The sequence below is a fragment of the Nomascus leucogenys genome, chromosome 14 (genome assembly GCF_006542625.1).
Source record: "Nomascus leucogenys isolate Asia chromosome 14, Asia_NLE_v1, whole genome shotgun sequence".
In the NCBI taxonomy this organism is placed as follows: Eukaryota; Metazoa; Chordata; class Mammalia; order Primates; family Hylobatidae; genus Nomascus; species Nomascus leucogenys.
Genome location: NC_044394.1, coordinates 85,629,104 through 85,649,627, shown reverse-complemented (window position 1 = coordinate 85,649,627; position 20,524 = coordinate 85,629,104). Strand labels below are relative to the sequence as shown.

Here is a 20,524-nt window from a genome sequence, read left to right as displayed (position 1 = left end):
CCGGCGTTGCTGCTGCTCCCTTTGGCCCAGCATTGCAGCGGGGAGGCACTGTCCCTGAGCGCTCACGCCACAGCATCAGGCCTTGGCCGGCCAGAGCAGGAAGGACAGCTGGTCTCTCCCCTGAGATGCTGGGGCCGCCTGTCCCCTGTTGAGGCACAGCTGATGGCACCTGCCGTCCCTCGGTGCTGTCACCAGTGCTTCCTAGGGAGGGAAAGAGGAGCCGCTCAGCTTTCCTCCTCAAGCCAGGAGGTGCTGAGGTGCTGGCTGCCTCCGATGAGGTCCCACACAGTGTTGGCCACAGGCCGAGGGGCCTGGGGGCCAGGAGCCTCTGTGGGCAGGTGTCTGCATCTGTGGGGTCCTGGGGGACGTGGGTCCCATGCATTTTGGGTGGTGCCAGTTGGCAGAAGGGTGGGCATGTCAGGCCTGGCAGACACGGGTCACACAGCCACCCAGGGAGATGACGGCCGGTGCTCTCAGGGTGGCCTCTGCTCCTGTTTGCATCTTGTAGGGTTTGGAGCGAGTCAGTGGCTGAGAAACTGTCTCCCAGGAGCAATGTTCCCTCCTGGACAATAATCAGGGAGCACAAATAGGCGAGGCTGGTTAGGAGCAGGCCATGCTCACGGCAGGGGTCTCCCCCACGGGCACGCGTGAGGAACTGGAGGTCTGAATGGCTTCTGTCCCCTGCAGAGCAGCTGTCTGAGGGGGTCTGCTCCTGGAGGCCAGGACCCTGGTCAGTGCTATCTGAGTCACAGGTGTTATCCGGGTCACGGGTGTTCTTTTGGCCCCAGGTGTAGGAGGGCAGCGATGCGGGGCCCAAACCAGAAGCCGCTCCTGAATCCCTGACCCCTAGGATCAGTGTGAAGCAAAGCCCACGACCCAAGGACCCCACAGTCAGCAGCCGCACAGACGGAGCCAGGACTGGAGCCCGTCTCAGGTGGCTCCGCTCTTGTGTCCCCGTCCCCACTTCCCTGCCCTGGGGAGGGTGCCCCCAAGTCTGGTACTGCAGAGAAGGCCACCTCGATGGCTCCTTGGTTGTGACATGAAGTCCTACTGGAGGGCCTGGGGGGACTTCGGTCCTGGGGAGGGGTCTTTCACGGGTCGGGGGCCATATCTGGCTGTTGCTGTGTTCCTGGCTGTGGGAGGTGCCAGTGGGTTCCCTTGTCCACAGTGTCTGTGACCGTTGTCCCAGATGTGCTCCTGCATGCCCGCTGCCGAGCTCCAGCTGTTCCAGGCTCCTCCACTCCCCAGTCACACATTTGACGACTTGTCCGGCACTGGGCCCCATAGAAACAGCCAGGACAGGGTCTCAGCAGCCCCAGGGGTGGTCCCAGCGGCAGGGACTGGGCTAAGAAGGACACGCTGGGCCCTCCGGCTGTCCCCGCTCTGCTTGTTTATTTAAATGTCTGAAGGGCAAACAGCAGAACATCAACTTCTGGTAGCTCTGAATGGTGGGTCCACGGGCGTTTGTGACAGTCTCCTTGGTACAGTTTATACATTGGAAGCATTTTTGTAATTGTTACCAGCAGTCACATGCAGGCGGTCACATCACTGCAGGGCCAACTGGACTGTGTCCTGGGCAGAGACTGAACATGCGCACACACCCAGCCAGAGCACGCCTGCGGGCACAGATAGTCCTAGATCCAAGTACCCAGGGGCGGCGCTCATGCCGTCTCCATGGAGTGCTGGAGGGGTGACAGGGAGAGTGGCCCCCAGCAAGGTGGTCAGAGAGGCTGGGGAGTGGTCCACAGGGCAGCCGATCTGAACTGCCCACCTGGCTTCTCGGCGGCCCCCGCTCATGGCCATGGGACTCTGGGCAGCTGGGGTCCAGAGCTGGCTTCAAGGACGCCTGCTGGGAGTTCTTGAGTCTGTTCCCTGCCTCTGCAGTGGCCCCTTCCTTTTCGGGAGGTGCAGTCTGCGAGGCCCCTGGAAAAGCCTGGGGGGGTGTGGTTCCCCATCCATGGCAGCTCCCTCTGCCCACTCGGGGGACCCTCCCCCACCGGGGCTGTCCACTCACGAGCTCAGTCTGGCCAGCACGTTCCTGGGCAAGGTTCAGTTCTCCTCCCAGCCTTCCTCGGTGGACACCTCTGGTCTCCCCGGTCACGTGGGAGCCATGCCCAGGGCACCTTGGGAGGATGCTGTGCCGTGGGACCTGAACAGGCAGCGGAGGTGACCAGGGTCTTTGGAGATGTACTTGTTGTACCCAGGAAGATTGGAGGGTTTTGTTTTCTTGTTGTTGTTGTTGTCATTTTTTCCCCCTTTTTGGAGACAGAGTCTCACTCTGTCACTCAGTCTGGAGTGTGGTGGCACAGTCATACATAGCTCATTGCAGCCTCCTGGGCTCAAGCGATCCTCCCACCTCAGCTTCTGAGTAGCCAGGACTACGGGTGTGTGCTGTCATGCCTGTATAATTTTTAAACTTTTTGTAGAGACAAGGGCTTGCTTTGTTGCCCAGGTTGGTCTGGAACTCCTGGACTCAAGTGATCCTCCTATCTTGGCCTCCCAAAGTGCTGGGATTACAGGCTTGAGCCACCATGCCTGGCCAGAGGTTGGTTTTGCAAGGCAGATTTGCCCATGAAGAAAGGAGCAGGCTCTGTTCCAAGCTGTGGCCTGGGTCTGCCCTCCACGCTGAGTGGACGTCCAGGCAGCCTCCGGGATGGGCATTGAATGTGCTATTCCAGGTGACCTTGGTCACTTGTGGCCAAAAGGGAGGTGGAAATGTGGAAAGAAACCCCTCTGCCCTGTCAGACCTTCAACCTCCTTTCGGACACTGGGCAGAGGAGGAGGCAAAAGGTGCTTTGGAGGGAGGACAGAGGCACAGGGAGGGTTGCTGCAGAGGGGTTCCCAGTGGACGTGGGGGCAGGAGAAGGCCCCGGCATGCCTGTCCCCCTGCAGCTGTGGGAGCTGGGCTTGGCCAGGTCACTCAACCTGTGGGGAGAAGGTGTCAAGTCAGCTCAGCCCCCGCGGAGCCTCATCTCCACTCCTGTGTGTCACGTAGGGGCCCTCTGCAGCCTCCACTCCAGCCACCCCGGGTGGATGGCCGCTGACTCTGGAGCCCCCGCCTGCCCGGGACGCTGGGAGTGTGTGAGCAGATTTGGCACCAGAGGCCCGGGCAGGCGCTGAGAGTCCTTGATCCCAGCGTGATGGTGCGTTGCTGGTCCGGGGCCCATCCTTGGAGCCGGCGGGTTGGAGTGGTGGCTCAGGACAGTGGGGGTGGGTGACGGAAGACGGCCTCTGCTCTCCCTCCACCCCCATGTCCAAGATCTGAATGCTGACCCAGCCTTGACACCAAGGTGGCTCTTTGGACTTGCTTGGTTTCAGAACTGTGTGTGGGGAAGCAGTGTCAGCTACCGTCATCACCATGGCAACACAGACATTGATTTTTTTTTTCCCATTGGTTACCCACTGGCCACATTCCATTTTTGCCTTTTTTTTAGGTGGCAGAACAACTCTGCTTCTCCCAAGGAGAAGCTGGTGGCTGGAGGGCAGCAGAGAGAAGGGGTGGGATCGGGAGCCACCCCCGAGGTGGTGTCCCTGGGCTCTGGGTCAGCACTGGATCTGGTCCCCTGGCCCCTGTGGGGGCTCTGATAGCAAGATGTCCTGTCAGCCCCCTGGCCATCTGTCCTTCCCCGTGATGAGTGCGCTGTGTTCGAGCCCTGCCCAGGTGGGTGGTGATGAGCTCTCAAGGTGCCTTTGGGCTCTAGAAGCCACCAGGATAATTGAGAGTTGTGGATATCTGCTTCAGAAGGCTCTGGAAGGTGATGCATGCTCACAGCCAGGTTGGAGCAGCTGACCTCTCACACAGAACCCCTCTTCCACTAGCAGAGAAAGGAGAAGAGTTCCAGTGCCTCCTGAAGCAACAGAAATACCCAGGAAACGAGTGTTTCTGTGCCCTCAGTGTCCAGTGGCCAAAAAGAGCACGCTGACCACTCGGTAGCAGCGCCCATCACGTCACTGTGCCTCTGTCTGAGGGACTCAAGTCCAGCTCCGGGAAGACTCAGGGCGAGGGTCAGATGCCTTCTCCACACCCTCCCGCGCCGCTGCGAGCTGTTCTGGCTCACATTCTGCCATCCGAGCTCTGTCCAGGAGGCAGCCGAGAATTGGAGTAATTCCCACGCCAAGTAGGGCCTTGTGGGCAGCCTGTCCCCTGCTCCAGCGTGGCACATACGGGCACCGGAGCATGCAGGTCTATGTCTCTGTAGGGTCTGGGGCATCTTGTTACATTTCCTTGCTGCCTCTCCCGTCTCTTCCGTGATCATCCCCACCCCTCCCCCTCTGCTTCCGGCCTCCCCGGCCTTCCCGGTCTCCTGGGCCAGCATCGTGGTTGTGCTGGTCCTGTTGCTCCTCCTTTGAGCTCCCAGGTAGGGCTGGGGTTCCCTGCGGGCTGTGGCTGCCGTGCCCTCCCCAGCTGGCTCCAGCCCTCAGAAGCTTGGGGAGGGTGGGCTGGGTTACCTGCATTCCTCGTGCCCAAGGGCTGCCACTCCCTTTTCCCAGATGGCTGGAGTGCCCCAGGGCACAGTTGGGAGACCGCAGGCTCCACCTCAGTCCACAACAAAGTTCCTTGATTCCCTCCGGCTTCCTGCTCCTTCGCCGCCTCCTGCGCAGCCTGGCCTGATCCATGTAATCAGGGAACAAGAGGGGCTCTCCTCGGTGGCCTCTTGAGCACTTCTCAGGGTCCAGTGGAAAACTCCCCTGCCCTGTTTGACGCCCACACTCGTCAGTTTCACCTTGGTGCCAAGAGCAGACGATCTGCTCTGGGCCCCACTTGGGCCACAACCTCGCAGCCATCTCTGCATCCCCACCCTGGCCTGGCATTTCCTGAATTCCTGGCCCCTGTCTGAGAAGGAGGCTATCCTCCTGGGAGAGCTCTGGCTGGTGCTGACCCAAGTCCGTGGGGTCTTCAACCTTTGCAGACACCTGCGCCCAGAGGCCACTCCTCCCACTCTGAGCACTGGTGGGCGGTGGACGCTGTCTGGCAGGCTCTGCCTTTCTTTGATTTTTCCTGACCTCTTCACCCAGCATCCTCTGCTTGGAGGTGGGTGTATGAGAAGGGGCCATTGGTGTCAGAGTGGGGCCATCCGCTGAGCAGGTGAACACACCCCCAGTCCTTGCTCTGGGGCCGGGCTGTCCCGTGGGCCTCACGGACCTCGTTATCTGTGGTCATGAGCCTGCATCTTACTGATTTAATCCTGGGTGCCAGGTATGAACACGCACGCTTCCCTGATGAGAAAATGGCATCTGGCCTGGAGCCCCTTCCCACAGCCCTGGGTATTGGGTGCCTGTCACCTCCAGGGTGACCCCCAGCCAGCAGACAGGTGGCAGGTGGAGGGTACCTGCACTGGGGCCCTGGTGGCCCCAGTGGGTTGAAGCTCTCTTCATAGGTGGCGTGGGGCCTTCTGTCCCCATGACCCTCCAGTGGCCCCTCCCCATGCCAGGGCTCAGCACCCGTGCTCCTCAGAGATCAAAGCCTCCTTCTTGGACCTTCCCCACCGCTGTGGTCCCAGCCTCCTGTGCAGTCTCTTGGTTACCCAGGAGTTTAGAGCTTTTACCACCTGGGGTGCCTTTCAGATACTCTGACTTCTTGGTTTGTAGGAACACCAGGCTGGGGTGGGGAGGTGGAGGCTGTGCTGCTCCCCTCACCGTGGGCTCAGCCGGGGCCGCCAGCCTTCTTCATGGGAACAGTCACCAAGCTGGTCTTGGGCAGTGCTTTGGTAGAAATGATCTTTTCACTAAGCAGAGTGTTAACTGATCATGAAATGCTGTTTATGCTCCATTTGGGATTTGGAGTCGAGCATTTGGGGACCCTCGGGCAGGGTCTGAGCTGCTGTTTGCCCTCACAGATGAGGATGAGGGTCTGCACAGATCTGCCTCCAACCCCGGCCTGAGAGCATCTGAGGCCCAGGCTCCCCCCCCCCCCCCAGTCTTTTTCACTGTCTCTGAGATTCACGCTCCCTCTCAGGTTCTTGTCACTCACAGACTATAAGAACACGTCGTATTTTCTGGAGTAAAAAAAGGCACAAATCTTTAAAATGTCACTGTTGTGAAAGCCGAAGTGTGAGGGGCTCTTCTAGGTTAAAGGACTAAAGATGCCCAGCGCCCCAGAGGAAGGGCGAGAGTCCTCCGGGAGCTGGCAGGCGCCAGTTCCTCGTCGCTCACGGTTAAGCCCGTGTATGACTTGTCTCAAGTGCCTATGGAGCAGTCTTCCGATAGGTAGAATGCTGATTTGTTTTCCTAAAATGAGAGAGACTAAAGCCACGTGCCAACCCAACGCAGCAGGACCCTTGATGAGACCCTGGATCAGGGAGGAGCTTGTCAATGGCATCGTCGGGCCATTCTGGAGCATGGTGTGTGCTGTTGATTAGAAGAGGATGCGTCTGTGGTAACCTTCCTGTGTGTCAGAATGGAGGCATGATGATGAGGCAGAGAAAGTCCTTGCTCTTAGGACACAGCTGGAGTTTTGGGGGCAGGGGCAGTATCACGTTGTCTGATGTCTGCAGTTGAGTCTCAAGGGGCTGAAAAAAGTGCCTGTGTGCGTGCATGGATACGTGTGAGTGCCCGTGTGTGCACGGATACGTGTGTGTGTACGTGCACGGATACGTGTGTGTGTGCGTGCACAGGTATGTGTGAGTGCCGGTGTGTGTGCGTGCACGGATACGTGTGAGTGCGTGTGCATGCACGGATACGTGTGAGTGCGTGTGCATGCACGGATACGTGTGAGTGCGTGTGCGTGCACAGGTACGTGTGAGTGTGTGTGTGCACCGGTACGTGTGAGTGCCGGTGTGTGTGCGTGCAGATATGTGTGAGTGCTGGTGTGTGTGCATGCACGGATGCGTGTGAATGCCTCTGTGTGCACGGATGCGTGTGTCTGCGTCCACGGATGTGTGAGTGCCTGTGTGCGTGCACAGGTGCGTGAGTGCCTGGGTGTGCGTGCACGGGTGCGTGTGTGCGTGCACGGATGCGTGTGTGTCTGTGTGCGTGCACGGGTGCGTGAGTGCCTGTGTGTGTGTGTGCGTGCACGGATGCGTGAGTGCCTGTGTGTGTGCGTGCATGGATGCGTGAGTGCCTGTGTGTCTGCGTGCATCAATGCGTTGAGTGCCTGTGTGTCTGCGTGCATGGATGAGTGTGTGTGTGTGCATGGATGCGTGAGTGTGTGTGTGCACAGATGTGTTGAGTGCCTGTGTGTCTGCATGCACGAATGCATCTGAGTGCATGTGGGTGTAACTATACATCACAGAAAGAGTGGTGAAGCGATTGTGGCAAAGTGCACCTCCAGGGAACCTCGGCGAAGTGAACAGGTGTTTGCTGTACTATCCCTGCAACTTCTCTCCAGGTTGGAAAGGTTGGGCTGGGAGGAGAATAATGTAGTTCTGTCTTCTAAACCACAGGGAAGAATGGGCTTGGCAAAGCCATGACTGACAGTGCTTTCTGTCTCCTTCACCTTCCCATTGTGTTGAGCCAGAGCCATTCGTGGGAACCCCTGGGTGTGGTTGTGAAGCCGGCCTCAGCGCAGCTCACCCACAGAGCTGTCTCCAGCCACATTTGCATTCCGACTGTACCCACATTTGGCGTTGGGGGAAACTTCCTGGTGCCTGTGATTTCAAGCCGGCAGCCAGGTCTGCACCTGTGCTGGGTCTGGGGCATCTTGTGGCACTTCCTTGCTGCCCTCTGTCTTCCAGGACCACCCTCACCTCCCTCCCCATCCCTTCCCCTCTGCTTCCGGCCTCCCTGGCCCTCCCAGTCTCCTGGGCTCAGCAGATGACCACCCAGGGCATCCCCGGTTTGGCCTCAATCTTTGAATCGTGTGAAGCGATTGGGAGGAGCTCGGCTGTCGCCTCGAGTGGGCCCCCTCCCTGTGGGCCCCCTTCCCGTGGGCTCCCTTCTGGTGGGCCGCTTGCCTGCCGTGCAGTCTTCAGGGATGAGCGATAATCCTTCTCGTTCATCTGCTCACTAGACGCAGCTGTGTCAGAGCAGTGCCTGCCTCCTTGTGGCCCTAGCCTTGTGGGGAGCTCCTGTGAGAGTGTCCTGAGTGACCCTCTCCAAGGACCCACCCTCCACCTGTCCACCTGCCCTCCTTGCCTTTAACCCTTTCAGTGCTACGCGTATCACCACACTCTCTCTGTGCCCTTCTCCCCCAGGTAGGGGCCACTTGGAACACTAGGGCAGCCTTTGGTGGGCCTCAAGTCCTGCTCCTCCCCTCCGTGGGCACATTGGGGCCCCCAGTACTGCCCAGCCTTTGCACTGGTCAGCCACGGGCTCCATATGAGGCCAGCTGGGCACTGCCACCTCTGTCCTGGCACAGAGGTTCTGCCAGGGTCTGTGCATACTTTTGAGGGTCTGCTGGGAATTTTTTTTTTTTTTTTTGTAGTGATAGTGAATAAAATGCATAAGGCAGAGAAGCAGAAGTGACTGCACCCGGGTGTTCCCTCTTGCTAGTAATCCTGAGGTTTGGCAGAAGCCAGCTCCTGCGGGGGTCAGGGGGCAGCGAGGCAGAGGCTCCCCAGAGTACAGCCCGAGAGGCCTGGCTGCTTGGCTGGAGGGAGAGCTGAGTCTCAGGTCCTGCCAGGAGGCACAGTCCTTCCAGAATCAATCCCTGTTACCATCTGCAGCTTAACTCATCTTAAGCTTAACCACCTGCAGCTTAACTCATTCTTGCTTTATCTTCCCTGTGGACCAGGTCTAGCCTGGGGCAGAGAGGAGATGGCAGGTGGACACCCGGGAGGGGCTCACTGAGCTCCACCTCTCCATCAAGGGAGGCCCCATCTAGGTTGTGGAGGATGCTTGAGAGAGCCCTGACGTTCTGGCCTCCCAAAAGGTCAAGGGTGCTGGCAGTGGGTGAGACCCCGCAGGGCTCTGCTTGCCAGGAGACATTTCGGCTCTAAGCAGGCGAGAGCACCTCCAGAACGCACATCAGGAAGACAGATGGTGTGCAGGTGGGGCTCAGGGCTGTCATCCCCTGAAGCTGCTTCTGAAAGAGCTGTTGTTGCAGCAACACTGCTACAAAAGGCCACACGGGAAACAGCCCGCACCTCTCAGACGGCAGAAACGTCTGGTGTATCCATAGGGCGAAATTGTATTCAGCCATAAAGAAGGACAGGCTGGGTGTGGCTCATACCTGTAATTCCAGCACCTTGGGAGGCCAAGATGGGAGGATCACTTGAGGCTGGGAGTTCAGGACTCACTCACCTGGGCAACACAACAAGACTGTGTCTCTGTCTTTAAAAAAAAAAAAAAAAAAAAAGGACGTTCTGGGGCTGGGTGCAGTCGCTTGCACCTATAATGCCTAGCACTTTGGGAGTCCACTTGATCCCAGGAGTTCAAGACCAGACTGGGCAACATAGTGAGACCCCATGTCTACAAAAGTATCTTAAAAATGATCTGGGCGTGGTGGCACACCCCTGTAGTCCCCGCTCCTCGAGAGGCTGGAGCCGGAGGATCCCTCGAACCCAGGAGTTGGAGGCAGCAGTGAGCCATGATTGTGGCACTGCACTCCAGCGGTGACCGAGTGAGACCCCTGTCTCTAAAAAGACAGGGAGACTGAGGCAGGCTACACCATGGATGGAGCTTGAAGACATTGTGCCCAGGGAGAAAAGCCAGGCATAGAGGGACAGGTGTGATTGCAGTGATGGGAAGGGTTGGGAATAGGCCACTCCACAGAGCTGCCGTGAGACTGGTTCCCAGAGCTAGGGGGCAACTCCTGGTGGGCATGGGTTTCTCTTCGGAGTGATGAAAGTGTCCGGGTGGTCGGCTGCTCAATTGGTGAGCACATGATGCTGACGATGCCACGGTCGGGACTCGATCCCCCCCCGGCCACAGTCCCAATTCCTTAGCCGAGCGCGGCAGCTCACGCCTGTAATCCCAGCACTCTGGGAGAGCGGGATGGGTGGATCACCTGAGGTCAGGAGTTTGAGACCAGCCTGGCCAACACAGTGAAACCCCCTGTCCCTGCTAAAAATACAAAAATTAGCCGGGCGTGGTGGCACACATCTGCAGTCCTAGCTACTTGGGAGGCTGAGGCAGGAGAATCGCTTGAACCCGGGAGGCGGAGGTTGCAGTGAGTCAAGATAGTGCCACTGTATTTCAGCCTGGGTGACAGAGACTCTGTCTCAAAAAAAAAAAAAAGTAAAAATGGTGAATTTTGTTATGTGAATTTTTCCCAATTTAAAAAAAAAGCGTCCAATGCTGGGAGGACGGATACTTGGGCTTCCTGCCCGTCCTGAGGCTGGTGGTGCTGAGCATGCGGGTGGCTGTGGGTGCGGGTGCCGTCTCAGGTGCGAGCCAGGCACCATGGGTGCGGGTGCAGGTGTGGGTGCCGTTTTGGGTGGGAGTCGGGCGCTGTGGGTGCGGGTGCCATCTCAGATGGGAGTCGGGCGCTGTGGGTGAGGGTGCCGTCTCAGATGGGAGCTGGGCACTCTGGGTGCAGGTGCGGGTGCCGTCTTGAGTGGGAGCCAGGCGCTGTGGGTGCAGGTGCCATCTCGGAGCTGGGTGCTGTGGGCGTGGGTGCGGGTGCCGTATTGGGTGGGAGCCGGGTGCTGTGGGTGGAGGCGCCATCTCGGATCTGGGCGCTCTGGGTGCCGGTGCGGGTGCCATCTTGGGTGGGAGCCAGGCACTGTGGGTGCAGGTGCCATCTCGGAGCTGGGTGCTGTGGGTGCGGGTGCTGCCTCGGGTGGGAGCTGGGCGTGTATGCGGCTGTTGGTGTCATCTCGGGTGGGAGCCAGGCGTCTGCCTTCATGTACTGCAGCCTCCGCTCCTCTCTGGCTGTGCTCTCCGCTGCTCCAGGCTGGCAGCAGATCTTGAGGATGCAGCCTCTGGAAGCTCTCAGGGCTCCTGAGTTTTGGGGTGTTTGCCCTCCAGCCTGCTCAGCCCCAAGTTAGCTTTGAGCTGTGGGGGTGCCAGGTCTCTCCCCTGCAAAGTGGGGTGATAGTCCCATGCTGGTTGGGGTAAGACCTGGGGCTAGCGAGACCGGGCTCAGCCTGCAGGAGAGATCAAGGGCTGTTGTGGGGTCTCACTGATCTCTGCTGGGACTCCAGAAAGGAGCTGGGGACTTGGCAGATGGAAAGGGCCCCCTCCGCCAGGTGCTGCACCTAAGCAGAACCGCCTCGAGGACAGAAAGATGCTGGCCGGGCATGCCTGGGGCCTGGGCTCCGCAGCCTCACCTGACTCAGGCACTGTTTTCCTTGCTAGTGAGCAGGGGCCCCAGCCAAGGTCTTGAGGCAGCCCTGTCCTCGTCAGCTGCACTCAGACCCGTCCACAGGAGGCTGGGCTCTCCGGTCACAGTCAGTCCCGTGGAGCGAGTTTCACTCTTAGCCTGGCGACCGCCCCATCTGAGGTGGAGGTAGAGCTGGTGGGGTGAGGCCCACGGTGACCCCAGTGCGGACTGGCTGCTGCTTCACTCATCGCGGTGCATTGGTAGACGGTTGAAAAAAGAGTGGCCTCGTTTTCAGGATGACTGTAGTTTTTAGACTTTCGTCCCAAACAAAACACATCACCCATGACACCCACATGTGCCCCCTTTCTCGCCCTCCAATGCTCCTCCCCCTCCTCCCTCCCCAGCATCCCTAGGCAGCCCTGGGCCGGTAGAGTGAGCTGCCCAGAGCTGGCTGACCCATCAGCCTGGGTGTGACACTGCTGCACTCCCACACCTACATCCTGAGGTGTGGCCACCTGCTGTCCATCACCCCCAACACCCCAGATCCCCGGATCTTTCTGATGGTGACTGCTCTGCCGGTCTGTTCTGGCTCATGTGCTGTGTGCCCTGGCCCACTGGCACTCAGCTTACATTTGAACCTCGTCTTTTGAGTTAAGGTCCCACCTGTGCTGTGGACAAGATGTGGGCTTCCCAGTGGGTGGGTGGCATCTGATAGGTGAGGCTGCTTAGGAAGCCTGGCAGACCCTGTCCCTCAGCAGGGTGGGCCTGGGTAAGTCTGCTCGCCGAATGGGAGGGAGTGTCGAGAGATGAAGAGATGAGGGAGCCTGAGAACGCACGGTCTCACGTCTCACCCCAAGGGAGGCTCTCAACAGCTCTGGAGCCCTCGATACTCCGTCTTCAGACCTCTGAAGGACACAGGGAACCACGGACAAGACTTAGTTGCTCAGCGGAACTCACTGCCCCTACCGGTGCCTCTCACTGCTGATCTTAGGGTCTTGGCATTCCCTAGGGGCCTGGTGCTCCACGTGCACCGTCCCTCCAGCTGGCACCCCGGGGGTTAAGCGCGGGCGGCTGCACACACTCATACTTCCGGCTGGGGCGCCTGCGGCACCCTGGGGGTTAAGCGCTGGTGGCCGGACACATTCACACTCCATGCCCACGTGGTTTCCTGCAGCTGCTTGTAAGATGCAGTTTAAAAATTCAACGCGTGGGATGATTCTGTGCAGCCGCCGCTCGAAGCTCAGGGCGGGCACACGCCTGGTCTGTGCAGCTTTGCCTGGACCTCCCCTGCGTGCGCGCCAGCCGCACAGTGTGGGGCTGGGGGCCCGGGCTGGCGGCCCGGGCTGGCGGGGATGCTGGGGTGCACATTTGAGTGTCGCAGCCGCACGGGCGGGTGGTGATGACTGTCACCTGGCCAGAACCCCCTGAGAAGCTCCATATACTCTTTCTTTTTGGATTCAGCAGTCCCTTTTTAAAAGGATTTGCTGCTGGGCATGGTGGCTCACGCCTATAATCCCAGCACTTTGGGAGGCCAAGGTGGGCGGATCACGAGGTCAGGAGTTCAAGACCAGCCTGGCCAATATGGTGAAACCCCGTCTCTACTAAAAATACAAAAATTAGGTGGGTGTGGTGGCATGCACCTGTAATCCCAGCTACTCGGGAGGCTGAGGCAGGAGAATCGCTTGAACCTGGGAGGCGGAGCTTGCAGTGAGCCGAGATGGCGCCACTGCACTCCAACCTGGCGACAGAGTGAGACTCCATCTCAAAAAATAAAAAATAAAAAAAAAAAAGGATTTGCTGCTCGATGTTGTCTTCCACGTGTTCCTCTTGAATCCATTGTGTGTAGCCTTTTAAGGGAACATGTGCTTGTTATGTAGTCTTGACGTTAACTTATAATTTGGGGCTGCAGAATGTGGCGAGAGCCAGGCACGGTGCTGCATGCCTTTGATCCCAGCTACTCGGGAGGCTGAGGCGGGAGTATCACACAAACCTAGGAGTTAGAGACCAGCCCGGGTGACAGAGTGAGACCCCATCTCAAAAAATAAAACAAAATAGAATATGGCAAGAGCCCTGCAGAGTTCAGCTGAGTTGTCTCGGGCCTTTTGCTTCACCTCTTTGTGAACTTGCTGGCCCCCACCCCAGGATAGGGGGCCGGTGACCTCGAGAAGGCTGGGTGTGTGTGGACACTCAGGGCTGAGGGAGTACTGGCCGGGGCACAGGCTTGGGTGAGTTCCTACTCTCAGGCCAGACCTCGTGCCTGTTGTCACCTGCCACCCCAACTCAGCTGAAGCCAGTTCCCAATGTCCAAGGGGCCCGAGAGCTGGGAGGTGGATCCAGGATCCTTAGTCACCGGAACACCATGAAAACCGCAGGACAGTTCCCTGGCGGCTTCCTGAGCTCAGAGGTCGTGGCGTCCATCCTGGGAATTTATAGGACGCCAAAGAAAGCCGAGAATCATGAGGAGCCCTGGAGCTGCCTCCCCCGGGCTCCCACCGTCTCAGGCTTCCTGATTCTGCTCCTGAGCTCGGGGCAGTCTGTCCCCGCCTGAGGCTTCCTGCGTCTGCTGTTCTCGGCTCGCAGGATGGTGTCCTGCCAGGCCGGCAGCATTCTGGCCACCCAGAGTGGATGGTGGAGGAGCCATGTGGCCGTGGGCCTGTGCCAGCCCTAGCTGCGGTTCCCTCTCTCGTAGGGTCTGTGCTGCCGGCCGTGCTCCCGTCTCCTCTCCTACCCTGGGCAGCGCCTGCTCACGTCCAAGTGGCTTCCCTTCAGCCAGGCTCCTTTACACCAAATTCTGTCCCCTTTTGTCCTTGCCCCCTTCCCTGTGCACCTTGAACCCTGGGTCGAGTGAGCCTGAGGTAGGGCCCACGTCCTCTCCTGCCGAGGCTGGTAAACCTTAGACTTGCCCCCACCCCACCCGTCTGTGTGGTTTGCCGCTGATCCCCAGAGGTCTCGACTTCATCCCGACTGTGAGAGGCCACCACAGTGGTGCCAGCTCCCTCCTGACCGCAGTGCAGCCCCGGGGGGCCATCGCTGGGCCCTGCCCCACTCCACAGGGCTACACAGCGGGCACCAGGCAGTCCCACCCATGGTTGGAGTCAGTGAGTGACTTCCAGGCAGAGGCAGGACCCTGGGCTAGGGCTGGGGCCGGCGTCCGTGGAGGTACTGGGTGTGCCAGGGTGCTTCGTAGATGATTTGTGTGTGGCAGGGCCTGGGCTCTGGGGTCTGTGTCTGCCTCTCCTGCTCCCTCCTGGCCCCGGGGCCAGCGTGGTCCTGGAGACTGACCCAGCATGACCCAGCCGTGGTCCCCGTGAGCCCCATGGTTGTGGCCAGAGCAGGTAGCGGCATCCAGGGCGGCTGTGAGAGTGGAGGGAGACTTGGGTCATGGCCAGGCACACACAGCCACACACACATGCTCACCGGCATAAGCACACCTGTGTACTGTTCACGCTTGTGCGTGCCACTCACATAGGTAGACATGCACGCGCACACGTGCTCATGCCCGCACACATACATGATGCCTCCCCAGGGTCTGCAGGGGCTGCTTTCCTCACGCTGAACCCCTCTTCACGGTGGCCAGGCCCAGGTGCGTCATCTTCGCACGCGGAGGGTGAGCAACTGTGTGCCAGGCAGGCCTTCCGTATCTTCCCAGAAAGGGAAGCCAAGCCCGGGGCTCTGTGCATCCCCCACCCCTGCCCTACGGTGGATGGGGTCCTGCCAGCCCTGCGCACTGTTCTCTGGAGAAGCAGCCAGGCCCAGCACTACTTTTAGCGGGACATGTGTCACAGGAGCCAGGTGACTGTCACCTCTGGGCCCCCTCAGGGGTGCACGAATCCCTTTCTTCTCCTCCCTCCACAGGAATCTGTGCCCCTGACACAGAGCGTTTGGCTTTGGGAACAGGCCCGGCAGTTGCCAGCATGAGGGCGGGAATGACTTGGGAGTTTGGGTGGCCAGGAGGTGCCTGAGATTCCTGGGGCAGCTCGAGAGGCAGCCCCGTGTGTGCTGACCTGGGAGGAGGGTGTGGCTGTGAAGTGGAGGCTGGCACAGGCAGTTGGGCCCTGGCTTTGCGGTCACTCACCAGCCGCTGACGTGGCCTACTCTGTCTGCTCATCTGGGCGGCCTTGTGGGTTGTGCTGATTAAAGGGAGGTACATCTGTGAAGCACCTGGCCCTGATCAGTGCTCAGAGGGTCTGTGGTCATGGTGAGAAGAACCCCGCAGCTCCTGGAAGGGCAAGAGGACCCGGAGAGGCTTCCTCTCCCAGACTCAGCTGTGCTTTGGGGAGGGGAAGTGACCCAAGGCCAGCCCAGCTGTGGTCCTGGGAGGCAGCGTCACCCAGTTAGGGCTTCCTGCGTGTCGCCGGGGGCCTTGCTCTGGTTTCTGGCTGACCTTGTTGGGCACTGGGGGATCCTAGTCGGGGCTCTGCTCGCTGGAGCGAGAGGACCCTCTGGGGCGTGGGACCGGCAGTGGCCTGGCCGTGAGCAGAGGAGGAAAGTCCTGCTTCAGGCAGCCCTTCAGGGAGGGACAGGGATCACTCGAGAGTGACCCTTTGGCAGCAGGGACGGCCCTCCTGCTCTGTTTGTGTCTGCAGCACGTGGTCAGTGCCTGGCACTGGAAACGGTAGCTCAGCAAATATTTGTCCATCAAAGGAGTACGGAGGCTAGACCACCCAGTTCCAGCCCCTCCTCTGCAGACAAGGAAATGGAGCCATTTTCCGCAGGGCTGGGTCTTTCGTACCAACTCCGGGGTTGGCAGGAGGACAGCCCTGAGGGGCTGTGGCATGCTCCTGTCCCATGTGGTGCTCATGGGGGTGGGTCTCGGGCTCTGCTGATGAGTGTCAGGGCTGGGTCCTGGAACCCAGGTTGGCCGCACTCTGTGGGGGCTTCTGGGGACGGCTAGCCAGCCCCCTGGGCTGGTGGTGTGGTCACGCCTGCTGGCCTTGGTGGTCACGTCTCAAATGGGATCACAGCTCCGCGGGAGCTTTGGCAGAGGAAGGTGGGAAACATCTGGGTGAAAAGGAAGTGGGCCGTGCTCCTGTCTTCGAGGCCTCGGCCCCTCAGCTCCTCTCTCTGTGCCCCCGTCTTTGGTGGAAGCGGGTGGGGATGCAGCAGTGTGGTGAGGCCCTTATAGAGTGGGGGGCTCAGACCCACATCAGGGTGGCCCAGACACCTGCGCCCCTGGGGCTGCCCCCCTGCAGGTGGACTTGAGCTGGGTCTTGTTGATGTCCAGGCTGCAAAAGGCCTCTGACCGCTTACCCTGTGCTGCCACGATTTTGATTTCTTAATCTGCATTTTGCACATGGGCCGAGGAGACATCACTGTCCCCAAGTTCTGCCCGTGTGTCCCCAGGGCCCTCAGCGATGGCAAGGTGAGCCCAGGCCTGCGTGCACCAGGTGGCTGCCTGATGATCCGATCCCATGGGGCCAGGCCTCCTCAGACCACCACACTCCTCTGGGGCTCAAAGCAGAGATGTTGGGTGAAGGGCTCAGAGGTGCTATGGGTCTGCAGCCTGGGTAGTGAGGCATCTTGGAGTCAGAGAGGCCTGTGCCCCGCGCGTGCCCACGGGTGTCCCCCGGAGGAGGTTTGTGCGCTGTGGTGTGGGGTCAGCAGACCATCCGCCTGGCCTGAGGTAGGAGTTTCGGAGCTCTTGGGTCTCTGCGAATGAGAGTCGGATGCGTATGAAGACGCACGTTTGCGCTCACTGTCACTCACTGTCACGCCTGGGGTGAGGCACACACGGGCTCTTCCTGTCTCTTGCCTTTGCAGAGACTCAAGTTCCCTCCCAAAGATGCCAGGCGTGCTGTGCATTTGAGGTCTGGAGTCCCTTCTCATTCTAGAATTTTCTGTTTCCTCTTGGTGTCCCCTCTCCGCCCTCCCTTCTGGCCCTGACACCCCTGGGGCCCTGCTGCCTGTGGTCACAGGGCTTCCCTGGGTGGCTGTCAGCCCAGAGTGGGATGACGGTGGTGACTGCGAGCACCTGACTCCCACCCCTTCCTTCTGCTGTTCTGCTTCCCAGGAGATGTTCTCTTCCAGATGGCTGAAGTCCACAGGCAGATCCAGAATCAGCTGGAAGAAATGGTGAGTCCATCCCCAGCGTGGCCCTGCGAGGAGGGGCAGGCGCGATGGGAGAGCTGGCGCCACACCTTGGCCGTGTGTCCACTTGGGAATAGTCCGAGTTGTCCAGCCACACTCAGAGGCAGGGAGGGACCCTGGCTCAGGACACAAGTCACACTCGAAGGAGGACGTCGGAGAAAAGGGCACAGGCCAGACCGGGGCCGCATGCTTCACTGGCCGCAACGGCCAGCCACGACACGCTGGGCTCCAGGGAGAGTCCGGATCGCAGCTCCAGCCAGACCCCACTCCTGCGGTTCACAAGGCCGCAAGGCAGACGTCCCCTGGCCTCTCCGACTGTAGGCAGAGGCAGACCCCACACAACCAGAGCACGTTGCTGGCGGCTGGTTTGCAGCATCCTGTCTAAAGCTGGGGGTCCGACCCTGGTGTCAGTTCAGGCCCATGGGCCCTGCGACCTCTCAGCCTGTGTCGCAGTGGTCCCCAGCATGGGACAGCAGAGGAAGGAGGGGATGGCCGTTTGTTTCCCTTGTGGGAAGCGGAGCCCTTGTGGCTGTTGGAGGCAAGATTGTCCGACGTTCCAGACTCCTGTTCAGCACTCACCCCCTGGCTCCAGAGGGTGCACCCGGCCATGCAGGGCCACAGCTCATCAATCGGGGAGGGGGCTCCTCCTGCACAGCCAGGACACCTGGTGTCTCATGACCATCCGCTCTAGCCCTGCCCCACCTCCTGTTCCGGGTCCATGTGTTGGAGCTGACAGCTGATGTGTTTTCTCTCCATGTCCAGCTGAAGTCTTTTCACAACGAGCTGCTCACGCAGCTGGAGCAGAAGGTGGAGCTGGACTCCAGGTATCTGAGTGTAAGTGCACCCTGGCCGTGCCTGCGGGGGCCCTATGCCTGGGCTCCAGCTCTCCCGAACGCCTGCCATTCCTTCCCTCGGCCTAAAGGCTTCCCACTTCCCCGAGCTCCCCATCCACATGGGCCCCAGCTCTGACTTTATTGTCCATTTGGGACCGAGTGCCCCTGGTGTGCCCCACATGCAACCTGTGGGTGAACTGGTTGCCTCTGACGCCCCACGTGCCCGGTTCCATGCCCCAGCTTTGGCCACTTGCAGTGAAGCTGGTGCCTGACTCTGCTGCCCGGGAGTGCAGGAGCTCATTCTCTGGCCTCTGCAGTTCCCTGGGCTCTTGGCCCGTCCTGCCCCACTGCCACTCCTGTCCACTGGCAAGAAGGCTCGGGGCTGAGGCACTGCTTGAGGGTTTGAGGGTCATCTCTGGCTCTCAGTGGTGGGCGGGAGGGGTGGGCTTCGGCCACTTTTTCCAAGTCTGATTTTCATCTCGGGGGACCGGAGAGCTGTCATGGGGTTGGGTGGGGTCGGGCTGAGGCTTCGGTTGCACTCTCCCCAACTCTGATTTGCAGCTGAGCGTGCACAGCCAGAGAGCGAGCCAGGAAGGGAGTGGCAGGGCTGCCAAGGGGACCCCGTTGCGTTGGGCTCATGGGCCTCGGTTTTGTGTTTTATTGTTTGAATCTCAGGCTGCGCTGAAGAAATACCAGACTGAGCAAAGGAGCAAAGGCGACGCCCTGGACAAGTGTCAGGCTGAGCTGAAGAAGCTTCGGAAGAAGAGCCAGGGCAGCAAGAATCCTCAGAAGTACTCGGACAAGGAGCTGCAGGTAGGCCCACCACCTCCACTGTGGTGCCTCTCCCGCCACCTTGGGACTGCTCACCCCTCGGCCCCCCTCGTACACAGGGAGTGGACAGCAGCCCCCCAGGTGCGATCAGACAGAGGCAGGCTGTGTGCCCCTGGTAGACCTCGGGAGCTGTGGGCCCGACGCCCTCAGGCTGGCGGACGGTCGGCTCCACCTATGGGGCTCTGTCCTGCTCTCTGCAGCCTCCCAGGGTCACTGAAAGGTTCTTGGCTGAAGGAGCAGAAACCCAAATGGAGTCCTCCCACCTCTGTTCTCCCGATCCCTGCCCAGCAGTCAGGTCCCAGTCTGTTCCTCTAAGCGGTCGTGGCCTCCACCTGCAGGGCTGGCCACTCAAGGGCAGGTGGTACTTCAGGTTCCTCGAGGGAGTGGCTTTGGTGTTTCTCTGACCGTCCCGCCAGCATCACCGGTGCTGCGTGCTGCGTGGGCTAGGATTTAAGATGGCCTGGCCAATGACAGGCGTGGCCTGATGTGTGTACACCAGAACCTGACATAGGCCGGATCCAGAAACCCCTCGCCCACTTGCTGGGGTCATAGTGATACAGAAGAGAATGAAACACAAAACAAGATGCCCAGTCGTATGTAAAGGAAACATCAGGAAAACCCCTGGCCAGTCACCCAGGTAGAAGCTTCTGGGCTGCACCCTGGGGTGGGCAAGGTGTGGCTGTGGGTGAAGCCGGGCCTCCAGGCCGCACCCTTCCTGCTGGCAGTCAGGTTTTCAAGCCTTGGCAAGCCCCACACACGCCTGCCCGTGTGCATGTGTCTGCGTGTGTGTGCGCCACCGTCTCCTTGGTGCCGGATGTGGGTGCTCTTGAGTGGCTGTGGCCTCGCCTTGGGACTGAGAGGCCTTTTCCTGCTCAGAGCCTGTGCCCCACTCCCTGGTTAACTGCAGGGAAGCCAAGCAGGTCTGCCTATACTCTGCAGACCAAGCCGGAAGATTTACAGTGTGGGGTCGCCCGGTGGAGCAGGATTGGTCCCAAAGGAGAGGACGGGACTAGGCCAGGGACGGATGAGAAGAATAAGTGAGAGTCTGTGGGAACAGCCATATGGGGGAGCTGGGAGTCCCTCAGGTGCCCGCTGCTGTTTGCAGCCTCCCACTCAGGCATGCTTGGTGCACGGTTGCAGGGACGCAACTCAGGCTGTTCTCTAGGGTGCCCTGCCCTCTCCAGCCACCTCTTCGCATGTCCCCAGCCTTCGTTTTCATCATGTTTTTCACTCCAGGTAAGCTGTGATGGGTCTTTTGATCCTTTCCGTTTTGCACTCCGGGTAAGCTGCGATCATGGGTCTTTCTATGATGGGCCCGTCATGGTGGCCTTAGCATTCCTGCCTGAGGCTGCCGCAGCGAGCCGTCCTCGAGCTGTTTCTGTGAACAGAACCTGAGCAGTGGGCATAGGGAGTTGAGGAGGAGAAATAGGTATATGTTGGTAGACACTGTGTCTATTTTTCTTTTTCTTCCCACCGTGGAATGTTGTGCTACTTTGCTTTCTGAAGACAAGCAGCGGACGGTGCCCCTGTGGCCTGGAGGGCCATAGCTGCCTCCGAGCAGGCCAGGGCAGTGCAGGTGTGAGCCAGCCCTGAGCACCCGGGCCAGGTATGAGAGCTTGTCTTAGAGGGG

General features: G+C 59.8%; 1 protein-coding gene across 4 annotated transcripts in view; it reads left to right on the top strand.

The window, feature by feature from the left end:
• BAIAP2 (BAR/IMD domain containing adaptor protein 2) overlaps positions 1 to 20,524 on the top strand; it is an 80,883-nt gene that overhangs the window by 31,849 nt on the left and 28,510 nt on the right. For all 4 annotated transcript variants that reach the window (XM_030828283.1, XM_030828281.1, XM_030828282.1 and 1 more), the window contains exons 4-6: positions 17,154 to 17,215; positions 17,993 to 18,064; positions 18,739 to 18,876. In XM_030828283.1, coding sequence (XP_030684143.1) covers positions 17,154 to 17,215; positions 17,993 to 18,064; positions 18,739 to 18,876 — 272 coding nt within the window. The remainder of the gene's footprint in view (positions 1 to 17,153; positions 17,216 to 17,992; positions 18,065 to 18,738; positions 18,877 to 20,524) is intronic.